The sequence below is a fragment of the Syngnathus typhle genome, linkage group LG11, assembly GCF_033458585.1.
Source record: "Syngnathus typhle isolate RoL2023-S1 ecotype Sweden linkage group LG11, RoL_Styp_1.0, whole genome shotgun sequence".
In the NCBI taxonomy this organism is placed as follows: domain Eukaryota; kingdom Metazoa; phylum Chordata; class Actinopteri; order Syngnathiformes; family Syngnathidae; genus Syngnathus; species Syngnathus typhle.
Genome location: NC_083748.1, coordinates 1,182,621 through 1,208,935, shown reverse-complemented (window position 1 = coordinate 1,208,935; position 26,315 = coordinate 1,182,621). Strand labels below are relative to the sequence as shown.

The following is a 26,315-nucleotide window of genomic DNA, read 5'->3' as shown; positions in this document are numbered from 1 at the left end:
GAAAGCTTTCAATATAGTCATCCTGTGGATCAGTGAGGATGTTCATGGTGACATGTAAGTCATCACAAGTCATTTCCGATTCAGGTCGTGTCAATTGTTTTCGGGCTTCACTCAGCAAATCGCCTGGTAGCTTGGGATTCTGTTCAGCCGAGACGTCATAAGAACAGAAAATCCGCTCACCTGCCTGTGCAGCATATGAGTCTACATCTCTCACTCTACATGCTCGCATGCCATCCTTTACTGGAATTATTGCAATTCCAAATCTAGTCGTCAGATCCCGTCCCAGAAGGTTTATGGGACATTTTGGGGATAGCACAATCGAGACTGAAGCTATGACTCCCGTTTCATCATCTCTCACTACAACTGGATTGGAGATACTCTCCTTGTGTACCTGCCCATCAGCTGATTTTACCCAAATAGTATTTTGGGAGGCCTTTAGATTTGGGACTTTAGTTTTTATTACGGTCTTACACGCTCCGGTATCACACAAAAACTCTACTTCACTTCCTCCAATGCTTAAGGTGACATATGGTTTTTCTTTCAATGCATTCAAAATGTCCCATGCTGCATGGACATCTACTATCTCTTCCTCTGTAGGAGGACAAGAGATCACAGGGGGGCAATCTAGTCATGCTGAGAATTTGGCTTTTCCTCTGCCATTTCCTCTGCCATTTCCTCCACCCTTTGATCGGTATTGTTTTGCAAAATGACACGATCTTGCCAAGTGTCCTCGTCTACCACAGTTCCAACAGGTCTCTGAATCTGGTGGGGGTCTTGAATTATATGGAGGCCTGCGACCTTGTTGGCCTCTACCTCTTCCTCTTGCCTGCTGGGACCCATGAAAGAAGACTGTTGTATCTTCATCTAGGTCAACATCATCATCATCGCCTAGATGAAATACATCAGAACTTTTGCCTCTTTTGATCACTTTTTCAGCATGTCTGGCCCATTGCATAGTTGTTGTCACACTTGCAACATCTACTTCCACCAAATGTTTCCTCACCCAGTTGCCGATTTCAGGGCGGAAATTAGTAAGGAGCGCATTTTTAAGCTGTTGCTGATAAGCACTCTCAGCTGCATCATTGAATGGGATGCCACTATGCACCCTGAACTCTTTTTCAAATCTTAAGCGAAAATCATCAGTATCTTCCCCAGGCTTCTGTTTAATTCCTGCCAAATGACCATAATTCGCTCGTCTTCGAAATATAGTTCTCACTCTTTGCACAAGATCATTCCATTGTGCTGCATACTCCCCTACCAATTGATTTCCCCCACCGGGATAGGGAAAAGGCCCTTGATTATTTCTACCTGTATAATGACCTCTAACCTTTGCCCAGTCTTTTCCCAAAGAAGACATTGCAGCTTCTCCTGCCTCATGTCCATTCAGTCTATAAGAATGTATGATCCCAGCCATGTCTTCTGCCCATTTATCTGGGTCTTCAGCAACAGGGGTAACCCCTTCAACTGCTTTTCTTGCTTCTTCCAAAGTCCATGGCCGAAAAACATACGTATGTGGAGGTTGGCCTTCCCCTACAATAGGGTTCGGCACCTGTATCATTGGGCACACATCAACATTGTCCAAATTTTGGGAAAACCTAGCAGCAGTGGTCAAACTTCTTGTTTGTACAGGACTTCTAGCAATGTGACACTGACTTCTCTTTCTGTTATATGGGGGAGGATGCAGGTCTGTTAAACCTGGATACAAGTTTTGCATACGAGCGGAAGATCTCTCTTGCTCCGCTTGAGCTGCATTTCCAGCTGCGGCCGGAGCCGTGGCCGGGACAGTGCGCCTGCGCACTGTGGCCTCGTTGTCTTCCGGCCTGACAAACATAGATGCAGCCTCATCACTTCTCAACTTTCCATCTTTTGTCTTTTGGATTTGTTCTCTTCTCTCTTGTGAAGCACTCAACCACATTCTAGCACAAATCAATTCCTTCTCTTTACTACTCTTTTTCAGTCCCTTTGACTTCCTTTTCACGCTCTCCTCCAGGACATCCACCACTACCTTCCAGACTTCCACTTTCAACTTTGCTTCTACTCCAAACTTTTTCTTCCACTTTGGCATGTATTGCATACAATTAAGGAATCTACTCGCCATGTACTTCTCATCTCCTTCAAGAGCTAGGGATCTACCGTTCTTATTTCCCATCTTACTTCGGTTTTCTAGGTTTATACAATGTTTTATTTCTTTTTCTTCTTTTCTTTACTTTGAGGATCCTCAATGCAGGTTTAAATTGACCTCTGACCAAATTCTCTCTGCAGTCAATTTATCCTACCAGTCGCACACTCAACCACACAACTTTCATGCAAACAGCTTGGAAAGACAGACAAAAAGAAAAAAAAAAGAGAATCTACGTCCTTCTTCAATTAAGAAAAAGAAACTCCTTTTTCTTAGCCCGTTCCTTCCACTGGGACTAGAATCCCCAGCTGTTCCACAGCTTGGAAACACCAAAGCCGTATCTCATAGCTTGGAAACACCAAAGCCGTATCTCATAGCTTGGAAACACCAAAGCCGTATCTCATAGCTTGGAAACACCAAAGCCGTATCTCATAGCTCGGACAAACCAAAGCCGTATCTCATAGCTTGGACAAACCAAAGCCGTATCTCATAACTTGGAAAAACCAAAGCCGTATCTCATAACTTGGACAAACCAAAGCCGTATCTGCGCTTTTTTCTATGACTTACTTGTCTCCCTTGGTCCGCTGCGCTGCCGGGTTCCCGTCAATCCACTTCTGACAGACGAAGGCAGACCTATGATGCTGGCCCAGCGAAGAACTTCCTTCCCAGGTCTTTCGTTACCAGGTCCTCCAATGGACGCTGGCTTGTCGACAATGCAGCACGTCCTCCTCCGTCAGCCAGATGGCGGGTATGAGGGTCCCGGGTTTCGGCACCAAAAATGTTAGGGTGGTGTTCACTCTAACTTATTTTGCAAGGACCACACTGGAGACAAGTTAGTCGTTTTAGACACCTGCAGGCGGAGAGTTCACTCGTCGCTGTGCTCTCAGCGATCGTCGAATGAAGTCTGACTCAGGCCTCGTCAGGCGCTTATTTATTGAGAGAAACAAAGTGGGGTTTTGAAGTGGGGGTTTGGGAATACACAGGTTGGGCTGGAGACGCCCCCCCTGCTGATCAAGGCATAGCAGGGGGCCTTTTACGACTTTCTGTAAACAAAGCACCTTTGATTGCTTCCTCTGAGTTTAGTCAATCAGTGGTAAACTAATTTGTCTAGACAGGACAAACTAATTAAATTATTACAGGTTACATTCCAACATAATCATACGATGAAGATATTCTGCAAACCCTAACAGTCCACTTAAATTTTAGAAAGTACATCAGGACTTTAAAAATATCTTCTAAATTTCAGCGACGGCTCTGTCACACTAATCGACCAGCGCGGTGCAGTTGGGCGGTCGGCGGCGCGCTACGGTTGAGCGTTCTCTCGCGCGCTCTCTCTCTCGCTCTCTCTCGCTCTCGCACACACGCAAACCGGATATCATACGGAGGCCGCCATTACAGATGCGCAGAACGGATGAGCAAGACACGTCAGCTATATAAAGAGCGAGAGTTCAGTTCTCTACCTAAATCCGTATTACAGGTAATATTTTATTTCACAACACTTTGCCTTGTTCCTTTCTTCTCTGCTGTTCACTTCAAACACGCTCCATGCGCACGGAGCGCGGTGGTGCGTTTATGGGCAGTCGGAGAAATCAACGCCAACAAAAAAAATTACATCCAGCCTAGTTAAGACCATACCAAAGACTATAAAAATGGGACCCATTGCCTCCCTGCGTGTGTGACGATCATTGGGACTTAAAAAGAAAAAAAAAAAAAAATTCTTTTTTTTTTTAAAAATTCATAAAAATTGGGTGCGTATTATACATGGGTACAAGCTTTTTTCCAGCATCAGCATGCCATTTTTAGGGGTGCGTACTATACATGGGGGCGCACTATACACGGAAAAAAACGGTAAAACTCGACATGCGACAGAGGGGAGACAAGGGTACACCAAGAGGGAGATACAGGATGATAGCCAGAGCGACACAGAAGGGGCAGCGGGGGGCTAAAACCCCGTAATCAAAAGCATTTCGAGAAGAACAGAGAAAAAAGAACGCACACCAGGGAAAAAGACAAGAGCAAGGAAAGATGTAAGCGGTACGGAGGGGGGAAGCGGCAAGGACAGCTGAGAAGACGAATGCCCTGTGCCTACTTCACGCTCCACCCGAGTTGCCATGGAGGACTGGAGAAGTACCGCTTTAAGGAGCATCGAAGCCAGAAAAGAACAATGCTTGGAGGAGTTAGAATGGAGCGTGGAACCAAGAGAGCAGGAAGATCTAGAGGAACAGTTGCAAAAGTTAGAGGTGGCCAAGCTTGAGTTGAAAAAAGTGCCGTCCAAAATGCCAGGGACACCGTTTGGCCGGGAGCAAGGATCAACCCGAGCAACCACAATTCTGCCAGTGATGGTAGTGGGACAAACCCCACCCCAACAGATCTTATTGCAGCCCCCGCAGCCCGCTGGCCAACCACCGCAGGTGGCCATGCCAGTGCCCGTCAGTCTAGCACCCCAATGGGGGCACAACCAAATGCAGTCCTGGGGCACCAGGGGGCGTGGAGCCAGGGGAAAGGCGGGGAAGTCGAAACCCACAGGGGGCCCGGGACAGAGGCCTGACGCTTGCTATAACTGTGGCCAAGTAGGACACTGGGCCCGCGACTGCAGCATGCCCATAAGAGGAGGCTTTGGAGGGGAGTTCAGTCGCCATCCCCCAAAACCCCAGGGCCCGGTGAACCCTTTCGGGGGCCCGGAACCTGGATTCTAGAGGTGCCCGGTGGGCCCAGAGGGGGGATGTCAGCTGGTAGTGTCAGGTCCGGTGTCAGGTTTATTTCAATGACTGAATAACTATTAAGAGAAGAGCAACAGCAAACAAACCACCAGTGAGACAGAATATTAAGTCTTTTCTCGCGAGGAGAATGATAGAGAGAGGAAACTCGGTTACAATCTCCATCAATTCTGAGTTCTCCCTCCACGTGCTCCTCTATTTAATGTTTTGGTTGCCCTGGTTACAGAGGCGTTGCTACACTAAAGGGAGGGGAGATTGTGTCTGTAGCAACGTTGATTAGCTAAGGAATGTAGTGTGGTGTGAATTAGCACTTCATTGTCGGCCCGTGACCCCCGCAGAGTTTGTCCATCTGTTCTTCTCCAGTTGTTGGCCGAGTCGTGCGCGAATGAGATCAGATAACTTCTATTGCCGCTTTCCTGTGGAACAATGCACCTAGACCTTTGCTAGACTTTATCTACTTAGTAAATTAACACGCAATAACAAGAGTGACTTGTCCTAAACACTTGAACAAGACTTGAGTAAATATGGGATAACTTGTACGCAACCACTTCAAACTGTGTTTACCTCTTACAGGAACAAAAACACACAGATAACATAAGGACAGGAAGGACACATATGGCTGACAGAGATCAAAAGACTTCCCTGTCACTAAAGAGAAAGAACCTAGATGAAAGGAAAGCCATAAACTCATAAATGACAAGGCTTTACTTAAATTATTCCAACATTTCCCTCCTGTTTATCACATATTTGCTCAATATTTACATCACCAAAAACAACCACTTCTCTTGATCTTCAGTTGTCGGATCACAAGTATGGCACAAATAAGTTTACACCGAAAAAGGATAAATGTTGCGATATTAACATTCGGAAACACACAGATCTGGGAAAAAGTCTGTAAACTCAAGTGCAAAACTGCATCATCATCATCGTTATCATCAACATGCTGCCGTTCAGACATTAGGCATACCCGGGCCATCTCGTCGTCCATGGGCGAGATTGCTGTAGTGATAAGACGATTAAACAGAGCACGGAGACATGGAATACAACAACATCCACACAAGGTGAGTATAGCAGCAATTTAGGACACAAGGGCTTTATACTTCCCAAAAGCAGTCAGCCACTTGTTGTGCTCTTTCATCCTCGTGTTGAGGGATTGCAAGTTTGCAATCATCTTCGTCAGGCTCCCATCAGGGGCGGTGTCATTCTGGATGAAGGTGCAGCATTGTTCCCTGAACATTGCGCAGATCCTTCCTTTCCCAGACAACTACATGTAACCCAGGTGTCCGCTTCCGGGTTCTCTGCCGGACGCCCTCTTCCTTCTCAGCCAGACTCCCAATACTTTTCAGGCTTGGACGATTTTGTTTTCTCCAGCGTGGAACTCATCTCCCTGACTCTAAAGTAAGTTTGAATCTTTTATTACACTGTCGATCTTTTTTTTCACAGTTGGAGTGCCTGGGAGAGCGGAGGCTTCGTGGCCGTTTGTCTGCCGTCGATCATCGGACACAAAGTATGGCTGCGGATCGAGAGGTTTGTGTGGCTTCGTGCACCAACTGCACCCTTCTCTTAGAGAGGTTGTCCCTGCTAGAGGGACGTGTCCGCCAGTTAGAGCAGAATTGCGCGATAACTGTAGATGTGGCGGATACAGACGCGGGCTGTAGTCAGCCTGCTAGCCCAGTTAGCATTAGCCCCAAGCGGCTTGCTAATCGCGATGAGCCAGGTAAGACGCATAGCCGTCCAAAGTCATCTCGGTCTACTGGCCCTCGCACTTTGGTCATAGGTGACTCCATTACCCGAAATATTACGCTTACAAATCCAGCCACGGTAATGTGTATTCCTGGGGGCAGAGCACCCGACATAGAAGCTAATCTTAGGGAGCTGACTCGCAATAGGTCTAGTCAACAGCGTAGTTCCATCAACACTAGCTACTCGGACATAGTGATACACGTCGGCTCCAATGATGTTAGGATGAGGCAGTCGGAGATCACAAAGAGAAACATAGCGAGGACTTGTGATCTCGCTAGAAAGATGAGTCGGCATCGAGTATTTGTCTCTGGCCCCCTGCCTGGGAGAGGCACTGATGAGAGGCTTAGTAGATTAGTCTCCCTTAATCGATGGATGGCTGGGTTCTGTAAGAAGCAGGGACTGTATTTCATAGATAACTGGCCTTCCTTCTGGGGCCGCCCCGACCTGCTGAGGAAGGACGGCCTTCACCCTAACCGTGAAGGCGCCTTCACTCTTTCTAGGAATATAGATTACTGTTTGAGCCACACATGACAGGTCACTTTAGAGCAGGCCGGGTCACAGGTGATTAGACCACCTGTCAGGATGGGTTTGGAGTCTGTTAAGATAAAGTTAACTAGCGCTAGGCTAGACTCCCAGCATGCACATAGCTCCTTGTGTAGACTAGAGCGTGATAGTTTGAATAGTGCGACAGTACACATAAACGCACTTTCTACTGGGGTAGTAGACAAATCCAATCATTCCACCCCGACCGGTTTTGCTGAGGAAACGGTGCCGGTTTCAGATAATTCTACACGTGTAACAAATATTTACTATCAGATTCCCACGGTCGTATCAGCCCACCGCGCTAACAAACATTTGAGAGGTGATGTCAGGCTTAGAGAACACAATCTTACTCGCATTTCGTATAAATATCCTTCGATAAATACGCACCCGGATCGACCAATTACACTTAAACTTGGTTTTATGAATATTAGATCGCTTCATACGAAAGCCATTCTCGTTAATGATCTCATCACAGAACATAATCTAAACGCTTTTGGTCTCTGCGAGACCTGGTTAAAACCTAATGAACTGATGCCGCTTAATGAGGCCTCGCCTCCAAATTTTGTGAGCTCGCATGTGGCGCGTCCTCGAAAAAAGGGTGGGGGTGTCGCCCTCATCTCGAATTCCGAGCTTAGTTTTAGGCCTCGTTCGATCAACGTATTTAAAACATTTGAGGTTCTCATTGTCCGATCCACCGCTTTACCGTCATTTTATCTTGTTGTTATTTACCGTCCACCCGGGGCTTACTCTGGCTTCCTGGATGAATTTTCAGAATTTGTGGCTGATCTCGTAACCAATGCGGATAATATAATTATCATGGGCGATTTCAACATCCACATGAATTTACCGTCAGAGCCACTTACTTCGGCGTTTCAGACTTTAACTGATACCTTTGGTTTTACGCAAGCTGTACAGGCAGCAACGCATAAGAATGGAAATACCATAGATCTGGTATTATCCCGAGGACTTGCAACCTCAAATATAGCAGTACTGCCATACACTACTGTTTTGTCTGATCATTACTTAATAAAGTTTGAAATTATAGTTCCTTGTCAAAGACAAGAGAGCAATCAGCATTATAGGAGCCGTCATTTCAACTCTATGACTGCAACTGCGCTATCTGAAATACTGTCGCCGGCAACCACTAATTTTCTCACATACGCCGACTCTATTGATAATCTTACGAATGAATTCAATGCGACATTGTTAAATGCCATTGACTCTGTGGCGCCGTTACGTCTGAAAACTCGCCGTAGAGTGCCTACTCCATGGTTCACAGATGAAACGCGTACGCTTAAGCAATTATGTAGAAAGCATGAGCGCAGATGGCGTCTAACCAAACTTGAGGTTTTCCATCAGGCATGGCAGGATAGCCTCCTGAAATATAAAGATGCGCTTATCTTAGCAAAAACTCGATATTTTTCGCAAGTTATTAATCTCAATAAAAACAATCCGAAACACCTATTTGATACAGTGGCAAAGCTGACTCTGCGCCAGCCGACCTCCGATAGTTCCTTCCACTCAGCTGACGAGTTCATGAAATTTTTTGCTCAAAAGATTGAATCCATTAGGGATGAGATCAAGAATAGCATTCCAATCGCTCGGTCGAGCACGCCGTTTACCAACGCTGATGATCATGCAACAACCCTCTCAACTTTTAAAAGCGTGTCTCTTGAAAGGCTTACACAAATTGTTAGTGCGGCTAAACAAACAACATGTTTACTCGACCCTCTTCCAGCCAAACTACTTAAAGAATTATTTCAAATTTTAGGACCGTCCGTCTTAAATATAATCAATCTGTCTGTCTCCTCTGGGATAGTGCCAACAGCCTTTAAAACCGCTATCATTAAACCGTTACTTAAGCGACCAAATCTTGACCCGGACTGTCTCAGTAATTATAGGCCAGTTTCAAACCTCCCATTCATAGCAAAACTTCTTGAAAAAGTAGTAGCGCAGCAGCTTATTGATTACATGGTCGCCAATAATCGATACGACACTTTTCAGTCTGGTTTTAGAGCTAATCATTCCACTGAGACAGCACTTGCGAAAGTGACTAATGATCTCCTCGTAGCTATGGATTCAAACATTTCGTCTGTACTGTTACTACTCGATCTTAGTGCTGCCTTCGACACTGTAGACTTCGATATTTTATTAGGGCGTCTTAAAAGTTGTGTTGGTATTTCAGGGTCAGCACTAGGCTGGTTCCATTCCTATCTATCAAACAGGACGCACCGAGTGGTCCATGGCAATGCGTCCTCGGAGCTCTATAATGTTACATGTGGTGTCCCACAGGGATCGGTTCTCGGACCAATTCTTTTTAATATTTATATGATTCCGCTTGGGGACATAATACGTAAATATAATATTAGTTTTCAATGCTATGCGGATGACACCCAATTATATATGCCGTTATCGATGACAGATCCGCGGGATTGTTGTAATCTTGAGAAGTGCCTTGCGGAGATCAAGCAATGGATGTCTCTCAACTTCCTTCGTCTTAACCCAGATAAAACTGAGATGTTGATAATTGGTCCAGCTCGTTATCAACACTTATTCAAGGAAACCGCTATAACTATAGATAACCGTACTATCACTCAAAGCGATACTGTAACTAATCTCGGGGTAATATTTGACCAAACTCTCTCCTTTCAAAAGCACATTAAGAATATAACCAGAATTGCGTTTTTTCACCTTCGTAATATTGCAAAGATTCGTCCGATCCTTTCGACCGGTGATGCGGAAACTATTATACATGCGTTCGTCACGTCGCGCCTGGACTACTGTAATGTACTATTTTCGGGTCTTCCTAAGTCCCGCATCAAAAGTCTACAGTTAGTACAAAATGCCGCTGCAAGGCTGCTCTCTCGGACAAGAAAATTTGATCACATTACCCCAATACTAGCCAACTTACATTGGCTTCCGGTCCATTTAAGATGTGACTTCAAGGTTCTTCTATTAACCTATAAATCGCTGCATGGCTTAGCGCCTTCATATCTCGTCGACCTAGTTGTTCCTTATGTTCCGTCTCGTAACCTTCGTTCGCAAAACGCTACCCTTTTAGCGACACCGAGGGCTAAGAAAATGTCTGCAGGCTCTAGAGCATTTTCTATTCGGGCTCCAGAGCTTTGGAATGCCCTACCAATGGATATTAGGACTGCTACCTCAGTAGAAACATTTAAGACACGTTTAAAGACACATTTCTATGACATGGCCTTTAACTAACCTGTAGTGGCCGATTCGGCTGGAGTTTGTTTTCTCTCCCTCTCCACCCCCTCCCTCCCCCCTCCCCGGCCGGGGAGGTGGTTAGGTGGTACCCATGCTGACAGCGGCTATCTGGATTCTCGTGGCCAATTCAGGATAGGGGAACTGCAGCTCAACCTCCTCGAAGAGCACTGCCAGGACAATTGAGGGCTCCTTTCGGCAGCCCTCTGCTGTGACATGGACATCCACTTTTTATTTAATTGATTTTCATGTTGTATCATTTGTGCCCTCTCTGCATCCATTTCAACCTGGTGATCCTGAAAGGGGGATCCTTCCATCTGTGGTCCCTTCTCAAGGTTTCTCATTTTCCCCCTGCTAGGGGTTTTTAAGTTTTTCCTTGCCCTTTTGGGAGCTTAAGATCAGGGGATGCTTTGAGAATAATTGTCAATTTCTGTCTATGTGAAGCCCTTTGAGACTGCTTGTGATTTAGGGCTATACAAATAAACTTGACTTGACTTGACTTGACATAACAAGAGCATTGCGGTTCTGGATTGACATTAGGGAAGGCGTGGCTAGCTGTTCGTCCACTGCCTCAAGTCCTGCTTGTGTCCGTTTGCCCAATTTCTGCATGTTGCAATGGATGTAATTTATCCTGTCAACGTTCTTGTTCATCGTCCACCAGCAGCAAATGGAGGACTCCCATCCCGCTTCAATTTGGTCAATTAATTCTTATTAATCAGGAACTCCTCTGGGGACTTTAATTGCATCAATTTCAGTCAGATCATCGTCGCCTCTCAAATTTAAAGACACCATGTCCCTGCTTTTGCCCAGCTTTTTCCCAGATCTTGGCACGTCGGTACACATACAATTTTGGTTGACCACATTCACCAAAAGCAATGGCCTCTTTTCTTTTTCTTCCATTCAACGGATATTATATAGAACACTCTGTCGCACATTTCACAACCAGCAAACAAACTATCCACATTCATTTTCGAGATATTGATTCCATTCTTTAACATCTACAGCGGTTGTTGACAAACTATTATTTCTTTACATAACGTTTTTGCCACTGTTAAGGCATTCAGTGTTTATTTTGAAGCCAATTCAATCAATTTTGAGAATGCATCTATTATGACCAGGCACTATAACCCTGTGGATTGCGTTAAGCACATGTTAAACAAGCTCTTCAAAAAAAAATTTTTTATAACTGTTTAACTGTTTTGAATATGAATCAAATTCACATGATGTATAAAGCTGACTGACCTGCCCCATCATCCCTCCTCTTGAGCCATGTGACACGCACTATGGCTCAATATTGCTGCCAATTGGTATAGGTTCTTTGGTAGGATAGGTCAGTCTTCTGGTCATTTATAGATACCATTCTCCACTCTTGCTCCTCTTTTCATCCATAATCGAATTTCAGTCGATGGATTTTGACGCTGCACAACCTTAAAAAATTTTCAGTAATTCAATCTGCTTCTTCTGTGTATAAAATTTGAATGGTCTTTTGCACTACAGCTATGCAGTTCCGTCTGCAAGCTTGTTACGTCTTGACACCTTATCAGTCTCGTGCATGCCCTGCACACGTGCATATAGCTATTTTTCGTGGCAATTGGACTGCTACTAGCTTAGTTGTAGTTTCTTTTCAATCATTTTCTCATCGTTTATCACAAGAATCTTAGCAATTTGAATAAAAATCCAAATGTATGTTTTATGTAACTCAATAGTACGATTTAGGGAATCCATATGTAGTAAAGTGTTGTATTACTACATATGATTTCATCTCCATTCAATTTGACACACCTTCCAAAATGCTTCTCAGTGTCCCAGTAACTTGTTGTTTAAACCCGTGTTCCACATCCTAATTTTTTCCTTCCTCAAGGTGTCAAACCAATCCACTAATTGGAAAAGATAAAAATCAACAAATTAACCATCAGTAAATTAATATAATAGTTAATTGTTGTTGTTTCTTAACTTTAACTAACTCAATCACTCTCTTATCCTCAAATGTAAAAACTTGTGTAGTCCTTACACAACCAATCGACTATTTCTTCTAAATTTAGCTTTGAAATGTTGTCATTTAATAATTTTGCTTCATCCAATTCCAGAAAGCAAGTTCTTTCCATCTCTCAAATTTGGTTTCATCAGGCATAGGCATTAATGCAGTGTGGACCAGTTCCTGCCCACAGAAAATTGCTTGCCTTTCTTTTCTTCTTATTTTCACAAAATTGCTTTTGTTTTGCGGTGCAAATCATATAGACTACAATCTAGCAAATTCTTTTGTGCACCTACATTAGCCAATTTTAACACATAACACTGACAGCACACAGACAACACAAAAACTTACAGCAGAGACACAGCTCACAAACAATACAAACAAACAACGCTGCGCAAACGTCATCCTCTATTTTGACGTTTTGGTTATACTTTTGTTTTCTCATCAGTGCCTCTTATCCTTCATGCAAATATTGTCACATCTTCCTTAAGCATCACTCTCTGAGAAAATCACACTGTCCCTGCTTCGCCTGCAGCCACAGCACCCCTCGTGCGAAGGGGGGGGCGCAGCATCAATGTTGATTGGTCACAGGCTGGCCATTTCCTGCAACAACCATGATGCCGGCCCACCGCCCACACGAGCATAGCAAAGGCCCACGCGGACAGCCCCGCCCCGCGACAACGCGCGAGCGCAGGCACGCTTATCAGTTCCACCTTCTCAAAGGGCAGGCCAACTTTGCTGTTGCCCTCCCCCATCATGTTCACCTTCAACATCTTTCAGTCTTCTACACAACATTTGCTGTCTCTTATTCCCATCCTATCAAGCCACCGTTCTCGTAACTCTCTGCCACACACGCCTTATTTTCTCTATTGCACACACCTTGCTCATCTCAGTTTCTCCAACCAACTTAAACACATCATCATCCACTTCTCAATTTCCCTATTATTGCTCAACAGCCTCCAGAACATTCTCCATTACTGATTTCTTCCATAGAACACACATCTCACTCGCACTCATACACACACCCATTCATGAGGATCCTCTGCGCCCACACGCACACACACACCAGCACAAAAGGATGACCCACAACATATAAGAACACACAGAACGCACTAGGGACACTTTTTTTCTCGTATTACTTGTCAGATTTATTCTCTATTTTACTTTTAGAAGCTATTTGTAATTCCTTTCCATTTATTTTGCAAATTTTAACTTCAGTGTTACTTTGTATTACTTTATCCTTTTAACACAAATATCTCCTGTATATTTAAGCTAATTTCTCCTTAATTTTGGCAGCCAGGTTCCCACTTCATTACATGGAAACCTGATCTGATTTGATTTTGGCCTAGTCATAGTGTTTCTGTTAATTTGTGCAGTCACGTGCCATGTGACCGTTTTCTCCGCAATTCCAGCATTTTATTGGAGGTTGCACAACTCCTCTTCCTCGGCCTCTAAAGCCTCCTCTGTTAGACATTGCTCGCCCTCTCTGGCCTTTCTGTCCTCTGCCTGCATTTTGGTAAAAAGTGTCACTATCCTGGTCAACCAGAAAAGTGTCTTTTGAAGCTTTCATTTGTTTTCGTTTTTGTTTGCCTATTACTATTTTTTCCGCATGGAGGGCATGATTTATATATTCCTCCAAAGTTCCGGTGTTCATTCCTATATGATTATTGATCACCCTAATTTGTATTGCAGGCTTGGACCCTACATGGATGGCATTTTTTAATTGTTGCTGATAAGCACCTTGAGGCGCATTATCTTCCACCAGTCCACTGTGTGTTTTAAACACTTTTGTCATGCGCACTCGATACTCATCAAAGGTTTCATTATCATTTTGCTTTGTTCTGCCTATTTCTGTATAATTTGCTCTGATTTCCTTTGACCAATCCATTTCTAGTGGGCTTTTCTGCCTAGTGGCTCTGTCCGTCATCCCATAAGGAGGAGGTGATTCCTCAATTTTGTGTGTGTCATGCATTTGCGGATACAACTTCGCAATGATCTTTAGTTTTGAATTTGTAGCATGTGTTTTCTCTTCTTGCTCTTGTACTGCTTCTAGTTCTCCCTCAAATTTATATTTTTTAACCCATTTATCGAAACCTTTTTTAAATCGGTTGGGATCCTGCCTTTCAATTATTTTCCAATCTTTGCATTTTAGTTCATGTCGGGGTAGGGACTTTGCCTTATTATTTAAGTTTCCCATGGTTTATTTTTCTAAATTTTGGAGTTGGTAGTTTGAATGGCACCTACAGTGTCCTAAAACCAACTTTATTCACAGGACAGTGGTTAAAAATTCAATGTGTGGTAAGTCTCCTTTCACCTCCCCCAAAAGGGAGCGGAGAGTTGTTACCTCTACACCCACACAAAGCCACCGTTTACAATCCTGTGTGTTTATATAGAGCGCTCAAATGAGATCACTCTCAGTCAAACCGTACACAAGCATACCACGCGCGATTTTTTTTTTTTTAAGAACAGAGGAGTCCGCCCCTCCTGCTGCGGAATTTAACTAGCTTGAAAGCTAGGGGGCTCCACATCCGCCCCTGCAGAATTTAACTGTTTTTAATTGTACTTGATAGGGTCTAGAATTCTCAAGGTTTACTTTTATTTTTTAAGTGAATAACAGAGGAGTCCGCCCCTCCTGCTGCGGAATTTAACTAGCTTGAAAGCTAGGGGGCTCCACATCCGCCCCTGCAGAATTTAACTGTTTCTATTTAGTAGAATTAATATTCCTACTCACGGTCTGCTGATTCTCTTCCTCGGAAGATCTCGTCAACCCTCCCGGTGTCCAGCCGGACTGATCGAGACAGTCCCGTCAAAGGGCTTTTGTTTTACCTCGGCCGAGGATTGTCACCTGCGTCGAAGAGCCCGCTGGAACCGTTCAAGGCGTGTCGAGATCCCGGACGAGCCCCCAATTTCTGTCAGGTTTATCAAAGTCAAAAGTCAAAGTCAGCTTTATTGTCAATCTCTCCACATGTCACAACACACAAAGAGACCGAAATTACGTTTTTCTCTATCCCACGGTGACGAGACACATAACACGATAGACATACATGTACGCGACACAATATAAAAACAAGAAGGCAAAAATTCAAACAATCAATAGTAAGAGTGATGAATAAATAATAAATAAACAGATAACACAATAAATAACGGAGCCAGCAAGCATAGCGCAAAAGTAAAAAACATCATAAACAAAAAGGCACAAACAATAAATAAGAGTAATAACAAATAATAAATAATAAGAGCCAGTGTGCATTCAGACAGTTCAGACAGTAAAAGTACAGGACGCTACGCAGAACGGGGGAGCGAGTTCAGGATCCTAACAGCCTGGAGTATGAAGCTGTTTGAGAGTCTGGAGGTGCGGGAGCGCAGGCTTCTGTACCTCTTCCCAGAGGGCAGAAGCTCGAACAAAGAGTGAGCGGGGTGACTCGCATCACTCACAATCGTATTTCAATGACTGAATAACTATTAAGAGAAGAGCAACAGCAAACAAACCACCAGTGAGACAGAATATTAAGTCTTTTCTCGCGAGGAGAACGATAGAGAGAGGAAACTCGGTTACAATCTCCATCAATTCTGAGTTCTCCCTCCACGTGCTCCTCTATTTAATGTTTTGGTTGCCCTGGTTACAGAGGCGTTGCTACACTAAAGGGAGGGGAGATTGTGTCTGTAGCAACGTTGATTAGCTAAGGAATGTAGTGTGGTGTGAATTAGCACTTCATTGTCGGCCCGTGACCCCCGCAGAGTTTGTCCATCTGTTCTTCTCCAGTTGTTGGCCGAGTCGTGCGCGAATGAGATCAGATAACTTCTATTGCCGCTTTCCTGTGGAACAATGCAACTAGACCTTTGCTAGACTTTATCTACTTAGTAAATTAACACGCAATAACAAGAGTGACTTGTCCTAAACACTTGAACAAGACTTGAGTAAATATGGGATAACTTGTACGCAACCACTTCAAACTGTGTTTACCTCTTACAGGAACAAAAACACACAGATAACATAAGGACAGGAAGGACACATATGGCTGACAGAGATCAAAAGACTTCCCTGTCACTAAAGAGAAAGAACCTAGATGAAAGGAAAGCCATAAACTCATAAATGACAAGGCTTTACTTAAATTATTCCAACATCCGGAACGAGAGCCAACAATAACAGTGAAAGTAAACGATCAACCGTTGACAGCAATGGTTGACAGCGGAGCGGCTTTCACTTGCGTCCGGCCCGAAGACGCTATTCATCTCCCCATGTCCGGTCATTTCGTAAGGACAATAGGGTTCGAGGGTATAAAACAGTTGATCCCTTCCACGGGACCAGTAAAGCTCTGCTGGAAAGATCAAACAATAAACATACCAGTTTTGGTATCGGACCGTACCCCCATTGCCCTCCTAGGCAGAGATGCCCTGCGGAGATTGAACTGCACCATAAAGTGTTCTCCTGATGGTTGTGTGGTCGAGGTCTCACACGAGACATGCCATAAGGTGCTGATGCAGTCAAAACTCAGAGACAGATAGAAAGAGGGAGTGAGAGAAGAAAGGGGGGCTAACTCGTAAATAATGAGGAGATATTGGGAGTAATCTGTTGGTCCTTTCTTTAAGACCCTTTAAATCATTTCCTGGAGTAGATAGGTTAGCAACACGAGAGATTTAGAGGTTCAACAGAAAGACAGTTAAAAGACAATAACATTTTTGATTTGAACAATTGCGGGCTAACAGGAGCATGAGAGAGGAGAGCTGAGAAGCGGGATCCACTTTGATCGGGGAGATTGGAAATTCACAGCACCATATTCTAAGTCGCATTTTTGAGCAAGCATGACACAGGTAATAACGCGTGAGAGATCAAGACATAGATCAGGGCTAGTTGTGGGACGCAGACCTCTGAGTTAATTTTGAATAATGATACTGAAGACACAATGTACCGTCCCATTAAATTGGAACTATAGACAAAACCTAGCTCGACAATAGGATGAGTTGCAGGACTTACAATATAAAGACGACATTGCTGTTACTAGGAGAATTTGACTTTTGGTAAACAAACGTTACTAGTGAATGGATGGCAGCAGCTACATTTGGAGATAGTCTTACAAGTTTGATGTCCCAGTCTGTCACTCTCCAGTGCCAGGATCCCTGAAAACTCGATCCCGAGACTCCGCCTGCAGCCGTGGACGACTACAAAACGGTGCCTGGCTTTGAGGCACCTTTAACCTTTGGCAAGGACAAAGAAAGACTGTTGTTGTGCTTGGAGGGGGCAAGTACACTCCGGAGGAGAGACGACATCCTCGGGGACGAGAAAAGACAGTGAGAAGTGGAGGAACTCACAATGTTGAAAAAAAATGGACATTTGAACAATGGACTCATTCGAGAGTGATGGATGGGTTGGCTCTGAAGCAACAACAAAAGAACACCATCTTGAGAGGGCGAGGTGCGGCAAAAGATATGGACTTGAAATGTCCGACGGCCAAATCGCACTCCTTGGTGTGGCGGTGCTAAACTTCGTGGGGCTTGGGCTAAAGTGGACAGGAGCTTCATTGTGCACTGGGTTTGACAGAACTGAGGAGATTTGATAAAAAATTGAATAATGCGTAGAGCTACAGAGAGAAGCATCATGGTCAGAGATTGAACGGATTTGAATAAAACAAATAGGCTAAAACGGTGAGAAACAAGAGCGAGATCTGATGTTTTGGCTCACCAGACATAAGAAGTAGAAATCGAGTTAGATAAATTTTAGAATGGGACATCTAGACTAAAGTGGATTCAGTCAAGAGGAAGCTAGGACGCTCGATGTACCTACTCAATACGATAGGAGTTTGTTGCGCCATAGTGGAGGTTGGGTAGTCAGAAAGTTGGATCCGTTAAATTTTTGACTGTCACACATTCATGCATAGGAGTCGCACAAGGCCACAGGTAACAAGATAATGACTGAGATAGGGCTCAATTTCAACTGCACCCACATGGCAATGAGCGGAGTAAGGGATTATATGATAAACAGTCCGCTGTAGGGTTACCAATAGGAGATTCTGTCAAAAGAACTACTAAGAGGTGGAGGCGAAGATAATAGGAGGACATAGATATTCGAAGGTTTGATAAGGGACAACTCCATTGTCAGAGATCAGATTAGAGCAAGTAGGAACGGGAGTATTTTGGCATTTTAACAGGAATTGGCAGCAAGAGAGATTGAGGATAGAAGATCTGGACAGCAATGACGTAAATTACATTAAAAACTGCTCATTCGAGGGAGAAGGCTCGGCGCTCCCTGTGTGGAGCTGCAGCTTTGCAGAAGGGGGGCAGACCGCGCGAGTGAGTGGATGAAAGGAGTGGTGATAGGCGACCACTTAAGGAAGTAGGGAGAGGTGTTGGATGGTGTGACAGGCAGAAGTTTTAGGAAGAAGAAGAAAAAAAAAAAAAGGGGGGGGAGTGAGACTCGCCAAGAGGGGCAATAAAGAGAAGCAGACTGAGAAACAGTTTTGAGCAAGACAACAGGAAAAAAGGGGGAGAGCCAAATGATGACGTAAAAAGCCAGAGAGAATAGTCTGACCCATCTTTATTGAATTTAATTCGGATAAGTAATAGAGATCGAGTTTGTAGGACCAATACGAGGGTATGGAGGCTCCCTCAAAACGCGGGTCCCACAGTTAGTCCCTCAGATAGACATATATGACAATGTGCGATGAATCTGATGGGCGAGTTTATGGAAAACTGAATTGGAGATTTTACAATAGGTCATGTTGACGAGTATGTCCGAATGTGAAGAGTCACTATTAGGAGTCAATATTTGCCTGCACACTAACATACTAACTTTGCTTGGTTTGGGGGGAGAGCTGAGTGATAGAGACGGATGAGTGTGTCTGTGAGTGTGTGGATGGGTGAGTGCGCATGTGATCATCTACGGCTGTGTGTGCGCAGTATGATTGGCCAGAGAGGTCTGAAGTTGGGGTGATGTGTTTGCCATTGAGGATAAAATTCCTCTCACCTGAAGGGGTGGTACAGATCGGAGGGACTGGAACTGGTAAGTAATGAGTTCTGACCGGAACCATGGTTCAGTGATCAATCAGGGGCACCATCAACAACAAAACGGTTCGATGGAGAAGGCCCGTTTCAGTGATATGGTCAGACAAGACAGAACTAGTATTGAACATCCAGACCTTGGACGATTTGACGTGTGACGACTTTGAGCTCACCCGACGGGGTGACGGACTAGGTGGACAGTGACCAAATGTTTGACGCTTGAGCTTGCTTGCGACGTGAGCGAGCTCTGCTTTGTTTTTCTGTGTGACTTCATTTTTTGCAGCAGCAGCAGCAACGGCCACCAGCCAAAGAGCGGATTGCGCGTTGTTTGCGTAACTTGTTTTCGTTCTTGCAGGTTGTCGATTGCGTTCGTGGAACGTTTGTGTTGAATTTACAAGAATATGTTAACCCTTGCCCTATTGGTTTTTATAATGAACTTGTTGATTACATGGTTTTCAGGACAGGATCCCCGAGCGCCAGGATTCATTTTATGACTGTTTTTGTTTTGATACTTGATGTCTGTTTTTGTGTGTACAAATGTCCGCTGTCAGCAGGGCTACAAGCTCACTGACAGGAGTGCGCTGATTTTTGTTTGTGTTGCCGAGTGTGTGGTGGACAGTCAAGTTTCAGGGACTTGGGGTGACGGTCCCGGGGCCCAGATGGGAGCTAGAGGTTCCGCGGGCCTGGCTACAACGAGTGTGGTGATGAGGGGCACACTTTGCAGGACACGCCAGAATTCAACTAGCAGCGATGGAAGGAGATGAATAAGCATCTTGAAAGAAAGGGAGTTAACGGGAAACAACAACCTGGAATGGATGCGAAGCGTGGTAACAATTTAGTGACAATAAGGTTTAAGGTTTTTCAATGACAAAGTACGAAGGACAAATCATACAGTGATTAGGGAGTGGACAGTGGCACAGTACACAACGAAAGTTTGGAAGGTCATTGAATGTCAGAGGACGACGGGGCCAGAGACAAGGAAGGGGGAAATTTCTGAACGCGTGACTGCATTAAAGCTGCTATTACTGGGCAAATGTTTAATTATACATTTTAGGACGATTAGTCTGCATAACGAATAATGAAAGGATTTGAGTGGTTGTACCGTTTTGGTAAGATTACATGAGCGTTGTTTCAGAATGATGACTGGTTTGAACAGTAAGGTGGCTCGAACATAAGGCACGGATACATGAAGGTACAGATCTAGGAAACTACAGTATTGTGAGGGGTACCGGTTTGAGAATGCTACACATCTTTAGACTGAAGAAGGAATTTGGGGGTGACAAATAGTATTTGGACGGGAAAAAGAGCGGTTGAAGTGACATGACTGACGGGACTTCAGAAAGATGACAGTGTGATTGAGACAGTTACACCTGCGACAGGAAAGGCTACCAGGAACAGGTAGAATTTACATTGTGACTGGGGGGACTTAATGTAACCTTAAGTAGCATGCCTTGAGCATGATTTAGGATGAGACAAATAAGTCCAAATTGTAGACGAAAACCATAAAATCGTTGGGGGAAGGTTTTTGGGTGTACCGATGTCTTTTCGTGTTGAGTTGTTGCCGGGGCACTTGTATGTGGTGTATTTTTATTCTGGTATCATGCGATGTTTATCTCACTAGTAAACCTAAGTGTGACCGGGGCATGTTCGGGTCAGGTTCGTGTGGGATTGTTTGGGGCTTGGTCCAGGAAGGTAGACTCGTTGGCGCCAGACACATCTGGCTTCCATTAACAACTGCTAAGATCAAAGTCAAAAGTCAAAGTCAGCTTTATTGTCAATCTCTCCACATGTCACAACACACAAAGAGACCGAAATTACGTTTTTCTCTATCCCACGGTGACGAGACACATAACACGATAGACATACATGTACGCGACACAATATAAAAACAAGAAGGCAAAAATTCAAACAATCAATAGTAAGAGTGATGAATAAATAATAAATAAACAGATAACACAATAAATAACGGAGCCAGCAAGCATAGCGCAAAAGTAAAAAACATCATAAACAAAAAGGCACAAACAATAAATAATAAGAGTAATAATAAATAATAAATAATAAGATACACACGATGTAGAGATGGGGAGGCAACTGCGGGGTCATAGGTCAGCCAACAGCCCCATCTGCGCGCTCCCGCGTGGAGGGAAGCGCAAGAGTATAAGGTTTAGGACGAGAGTAGACAAAGGGACTCGACATCTTGGCTAGGGCGTGAGACACTTCTCTCTGACATCGGTTGAATAAGATCTTTCCCCAATCAACCGTGTGTGACTGAAGTTTTCCTTCCCCAAGCCAGCCACTTTTTCACCATTTTGTTTGGAAGACCAGCTGACCATCGAAGAGAATTCACCACACTACAAAGCTGCAAACTCAACAAGTTCACTTAAAAGAAATGGAATGGTACGTCCCTAAGATCCACAGACAGAGCGCGTCTACGTCATGACGTACAGGGGTCAGCGTAATGACGCCATCACGTACAAGCGGAGCGGAAGTGAGCACGCGACACCACAGAAAACACGCGCACGTTGTACGAAAATTTGAGAGACCAATTTTGTCCCGCAGGTACTTCTCTTGTGACAGTTTTATGACACAACGCGGCTGACAGGAACCCGCGCGCCCGCTTTAGTTAATGCGTGACGTCCCTGCGTTCAGCTAATCCATTCGTGAGCTAGGTTGCTAGTTGGCGTGCTAACATCGGCTTCCGCTAAATTTTCGGATTGTGTTCGTGTGTGTCAGACAGGCTCTTTGCGACGCCCGCTAAATTGTCGCTTTGTGTGTGTGTTAGTCAAGCTCTTTGCAACGCAATGGCCGTTCGAGCATCCTTCGAGAAGAACAACGAGATCGGCTGCTTCGCCAAACTCACAAACACGTACTGCCTGGTGGCTATCGGCGGAGCAGAAAACTTTTACAGGTGTGCGCATCGGTGACGTCGCCGCGTCTCCGTGGGGCTGGTTGCTGGCCTGACCGAGTGAATTCACTGATGCGCTGTGTGTCCTTCCTCAGCGTGTTCGAAGGCGAGTTATCCGAGACTATCCCGGTGGTCCACGCTTCCATCGCGGGTTGCCGCATTATCGGACGCATGTGTGTGGGTGAGTCGCGGGCTGCTCCTGCGGTTTTCCGTCACTCCGCCGGCTGGAGATGTGATTGGGTGCGTTGGCGTCTTCAGGGAACCGTCACGGCCTGCTGGTCCCTAACGACACGACAGACCAGGAACTGCAGCACATCCGCAATTGTCTTCCTGCCTCGGTCAGCATCCAGAGAGTGGAAGAGCGCCTTTCGGCGCTCGGCAATGTCATCACATGTAATGACTACGTGGCGCTCGTCCATCCGGATCTGGACAGGGTCAGACTTCACGCATGCACGCACCCCTTGACTGCACGGGCTGACAGGCTCCCCCCCTTCCCCCTCAGGAGACAGAGGAGGTTCTGTGCGACACCCTGAAGGTGGAGGTGTTCCGCCATACTGTGGCCGATCAGGTTTTGGTGGGCTCCTACTGCGCCTTCAGCAACCGGGGTGGCCTGGTGCATCCCAAGACCTCCATCGAGGACCAGGATGAGCTGTCCTCGCTTCTGCAGGTGCCCCTGGTGGTGCGTGCCGGCCGCTCACGGTCGCTTGAAATTAGCAGCCTCTGACGTGCGCCTTTGCAACACAGACGGGCACGGTGAACCGGGGCAGCGAGGTGATTGCGGCGGGAATGGTGATCAACGACTGGTCGGCGTTCTGCGGACTGGACACCACCAGCACCGAGATGTCCGTGATCGAGAGCGTCTTCGGGCTGGGCGACAACGCGCGGCCCTCCGCCTTCACCGCCGCCATGAGGGACTCGCTCATTGACAGGTCGTGCACACTCCTCGCTCTCATGCTACCTGCACGAGTCAAAGTCGCCTGCGCCGCCGTTCTCAACACTATTAAACACACAACCTTTGTCACACGCGTGCATCAACGACTTCAACTTTGTGTGCGTTCGCAGCATGGCGTAAGAAGAGCAGCAGTCACATGCCACTTCACATTTTGGACTTTGGATGGCGTGTCATCAAGGGATGCTTGAACGAGATGGTGGCCGCATCTCACCGCAATGGGGCAGTCCGTCTGCCCCATTCGCCCACCCCATTCGCCCACGATTGCTCCGTTTGGCTACGCACGATTTGGTGGGCACGTCAAGAGCCGTTGGCAATGAGCTCACATTCGGTCATGACATCACGGCCTTCAGTTATACGCTTAAGAAACACATTTTGTTTGAGCTCACTCAAACGAAGGCACAGATGGGCAGATTGTCACTTTCCTTTTTTTTTTCCCAATGACAATGCCGACGTCGTCCAAGGCTGTTAGTCAGCATCAAAGTTGATGGCAATAAAAAGACAACTTTTCAACCGTGTTTTAAGCTAAATTATTAACGCATAATTCCATCGCAAAACAGGCCACTTTTTATCTTTTGCTTTGCAGACTTGAACAGTTTTAAAAGCCTAAACCAGGGGTGGGCAATTCCGGTCCTCGAGGGCCGGTGTCCTGCATATTTTATAGGTCTGCCTGCTGCAACACACCTGATTCAAATGATCAGTTGTTATCCAACTTCTGCAGACCTTGCTAATTATCTGACCATTTGAATTAGGTGTGTTGCAACAGGGTGACATAGAAAAAAATGCAGGACACCGGCTTTCCAGAACCAGAATTGCCCACCCCTGGCCTAAACAGGAGACAGGAGCATGGGAAAGCGGCGGGGTTAAAGACATGAGTCATATCCAGGTCCTTTTGTCAAGCCTGACTTAGCAACAGTACGGAAGCCTGACAAGGCGTTTCAGTCGCTGGCAAACGATCCGTACGTGGGGGACATGCTTGGAATTGTTGGCCAATGAGAGGCTCAATATTGTGACCAACATTTATTGAAAACATTGACGCTGACGACAAGGTGGCAACCAAAGAAAATCCAACCAAAGAAAGTTCACAGTATTTTCTTTGGGATGGTAAATATAGGAACGCGGCCGTTCGTCTTCAGTCTGACGGGTTCTGAATGACAATCATGAAGTAGTCTTTATCTGCACAAAACAAAGTGGGAGGCGTGTGAGCGTTGGCAGCGTCAGGTGCGAAATCGCAGACCCACCTGGCGCAATCATGATCTCGTTCTTCTTGGATCGCAGTCGCAGAAAGGTGAGGTCGTTGAGGGGGTCGATGTCACGGATAGTGCTGCGCGCCTTCAGGACCAGCTGGTGGATCAGGCCAGCGTAGTGCACCGTGCTGGTGTTGTCCAGCGTGGAGCGTATGGGAATCCCTGGCGCAAACACACTGGCATGCTATGGTACACTATGCTATTCTCGTGGCGACAGCGTTTTCCCCAATCAAGAGATCTTGTCCTCGTGATTTAGGAAAACGCGGTCACATGGTCGTTTTTGTCTCACCGTCCGAGTTGACAATGATGAGGCCCTGAACTCCTTTCTGGCCCAAAATTCTCTTGAGGGTCTCCTCCACTTCAGCCTGTACAACAACAGGTGAACACCAAACAAGTCCAAACATAATTTCAGCGCGTTACTTTTCTTTCCTATGTCAACATTTTGGTTAGCCCTCCTGCGGCATCGCGTTCTTCCTATGCCACCTTTGGCCTTTAGCTTCTGGCGTGGCAGTTTATTCTGTCCAAATTAGTATGGGTGCTTGGCCATACTTGAACCGTACTTACTGAAACAGACTTATTAAATTTTATCGAGTAACCTGACCACTGGCGAGATCAGTCAAAATCAAAGGAAAATCAAAATAATCTGCCACAGTGTTCATTGACACGGGATCTTTCGAGAATCGAGGACAAAGGGGTATTGACATCTTGCCACTTCGTATGTGCCGGTGTTTAGCAGCCTGCTGGTAGCTTCCACGATACAAGCAACGAGCATTTGAGGCGGACAGAGAGAACGAAACGCAGGCTAACGTGACAACGCCCGAGCCACAACAAACAAAACACGTCACTCGCGGCGCAGTACACTCACGGCCCTGGTGGCATCAACATACAAACACCAATTTAAAGCATGAAATGCAAGAGAGAAGAATCATCATTTCTCACCATTTCGAGGGTTTTGCTGGAGAGTCCACAAGATTCGATTGACAATTGGACGAACGTCTTCGTCTTCTTTTTTCTTCTTTCGCAGTCTTGTACGGCGACGCGTCCCCCCCCTAGTGGCCAGAAATGGAGCACGTCTCATGTTCATTGCTTCCACATCAGTCGAGCAGACATAATAACGTCACTGACGCGACAGAAAACCTGCTGCATTACCTAAACAAATGCGTCCCAAGTAACAGCCCTGTCAGCCTTAGACATCTATTAGACGTCTGGTCTATGTATAGACCTAATCTAGACGTCTAAAATTGGTCTCGTTATAGACCTAAAGTAGACGTCTAAATAAAAAAAATTCAAATATGATCATATTTCGAAATTTTAAGTCTGAACCGACTGTAAGAAGTTGTTTGGATTTGTGTTTAACAAGGATATTGATTCGTACATGTGAATTGGTTATTTCTGTAACCTGATATAGACGTCTATTTTAGGTTATTTTATAGACCTAAAATAGACGTCTAAACTAGGTCTATATATGGACGTAAAATAGACGTCTAAATTAGGTTATATAGACCTAAAATAGATGACAAATTTAAATCCATTAAATATGAAATATTAAACCAGCTGTAGGTTGTATAAATAATGAAAAGAGGTTGAATTGCTTTGTTTTAAAAGACCATTGATCCGGATGATGTGTGGTTATTTCTGTGACCTTATCGACATCTATATTAGGCTTATGTGTAGACCTAATTTAGACGTCTATTTTAGGTCTACACATAAACCTAATTTAGTCATCTATTTTAGGTCTATAGAATAACCTAAAATAGACGTCTATTTTAGGTCTACACCTAAAATAGACGACAAAAATAAATCATCAAATATGAAATATTAAACCCAAAACCATTCTGAAAGTTATATACATAATGTACAGAAGTCGTGTTGCTTTGTTTTAAACAACCATTGATCCGT

At 45.1% G+C, this 26,315-nt stretch overlaps 2 protein-coding genes and 1 long non-coding RNA gene across 4 annotated transcripts; 2 read left to right on the top strand and 1 right to left on the bottom strand.

The window, feature by feature from the left end:
* Positions 1–6,121: 6,121 nt before the first annotated feature.
* LOC133162110 (uncharacterized) lies at positions 6,122–10,843 on the top strand. The gene is made up of 2 exons (XR_009716175.1): positions 6,122–6,363; positions 10,430–10,843. It is a non-coding gene; the product is annotated as an uncharacterized LOC133162110 (long non-coding RNA).
* A 10,901-nt stretch (positions 10,844–21,744) lies between these two features.
* eif6 (eukaryotic translation initiation factor 6) lies at positions 21,745–23,687 on the top strand. Of its 2 annotated transcripts, none has more exons than XM_061292100.1 (7): positions 21,745–21,874; positions 22,098–22,223; positions 22,316–22,401; positions 22,479–22,654; positions 22,723–22,887; positions 22,965–23,149; positions 23,283–23,687. In XM_061292100.1, exons 1-7 carry the CDS (start codon positions 21,774–21,776, stop codon positions 23,290–23,292), a joined length of 849 nt encoding a protein of 282 aa, XP_061148084.1. In that variant the 5' UTR covers positions 21,745–21,773; the 3' UTR covers positions 23,293–23,687. The 2 variants fall into 2 exon arrangements, with proteins under 2 accessions (XP_061148084.1, XP_061148082.1); XM_061292098.1 differs by having other exon boundaries at positions 22,723–22,899.
* Positions 23,688–24,176: 489 nt separating this feature from the next.
* On the bottom strand, positions 24,177–25,515 carry LOC133162165 (dynein light chain roadblock-type 1-like). Its single transcript, XM_061291172.1, has 4 exons — positions 25,356–25,515; positions 24,706–24,781; positions 24,411–24,578; positions 24,177–24,345 (listed from the first exon to the last, which is right to left on the bottom strand). Exons 1-4 carry the CDS (start codon positions 25,356–25,358, stop codon positions 24,302–24,304), a joined length of 291 nt encoding a protein of 96 aa, XP_061147156.1. The 5' UTR covers positions 25,359–25,515; the 3' UTR covers positions 24,177–24,301.
* Positions 25,516–26,315: the final 800 nt, after the last annotated feature.

Coding starts and splice junctions, on each gene's coding strand:
- eif6 (XM_061292098.1), top strand. CDS start 21,774: ATGACGCCATCACGTACAAGCGGAGCGGAAGTGAGCACGCGACACCAC. Junction 22,655..22,722: donor TCCATCCGGATCTGGACAGG/GTCAGACTTCAC, acceptor CTTCCCCCTCAG/GAGACAGAGGAGGTTCTGTG. Junction 22,900..22,964: donor TTCTGCAGGTGCCCCTGGTG/GTGCGTGCCGGC, acceptor TTTGCAACACAG/ACGGGCACGGTGAACCGGGG.
- LOC133162165 (XM_061291172.1), bottom strand. Junction 24,579..24,705: donor CATCATTGTCAACTCGGACG/GTGAGACAAAAA, acceptor TGTTTGCGCCAG/GGATTCCCATACGCTCCACG. Junction 24,346..24,410: donor CGAGATCATGATTGCGCCAG/GTGGGTCTGCGA, acceptor TGTTTTGTGCAG/ATAAAGACTACTTCATGATT.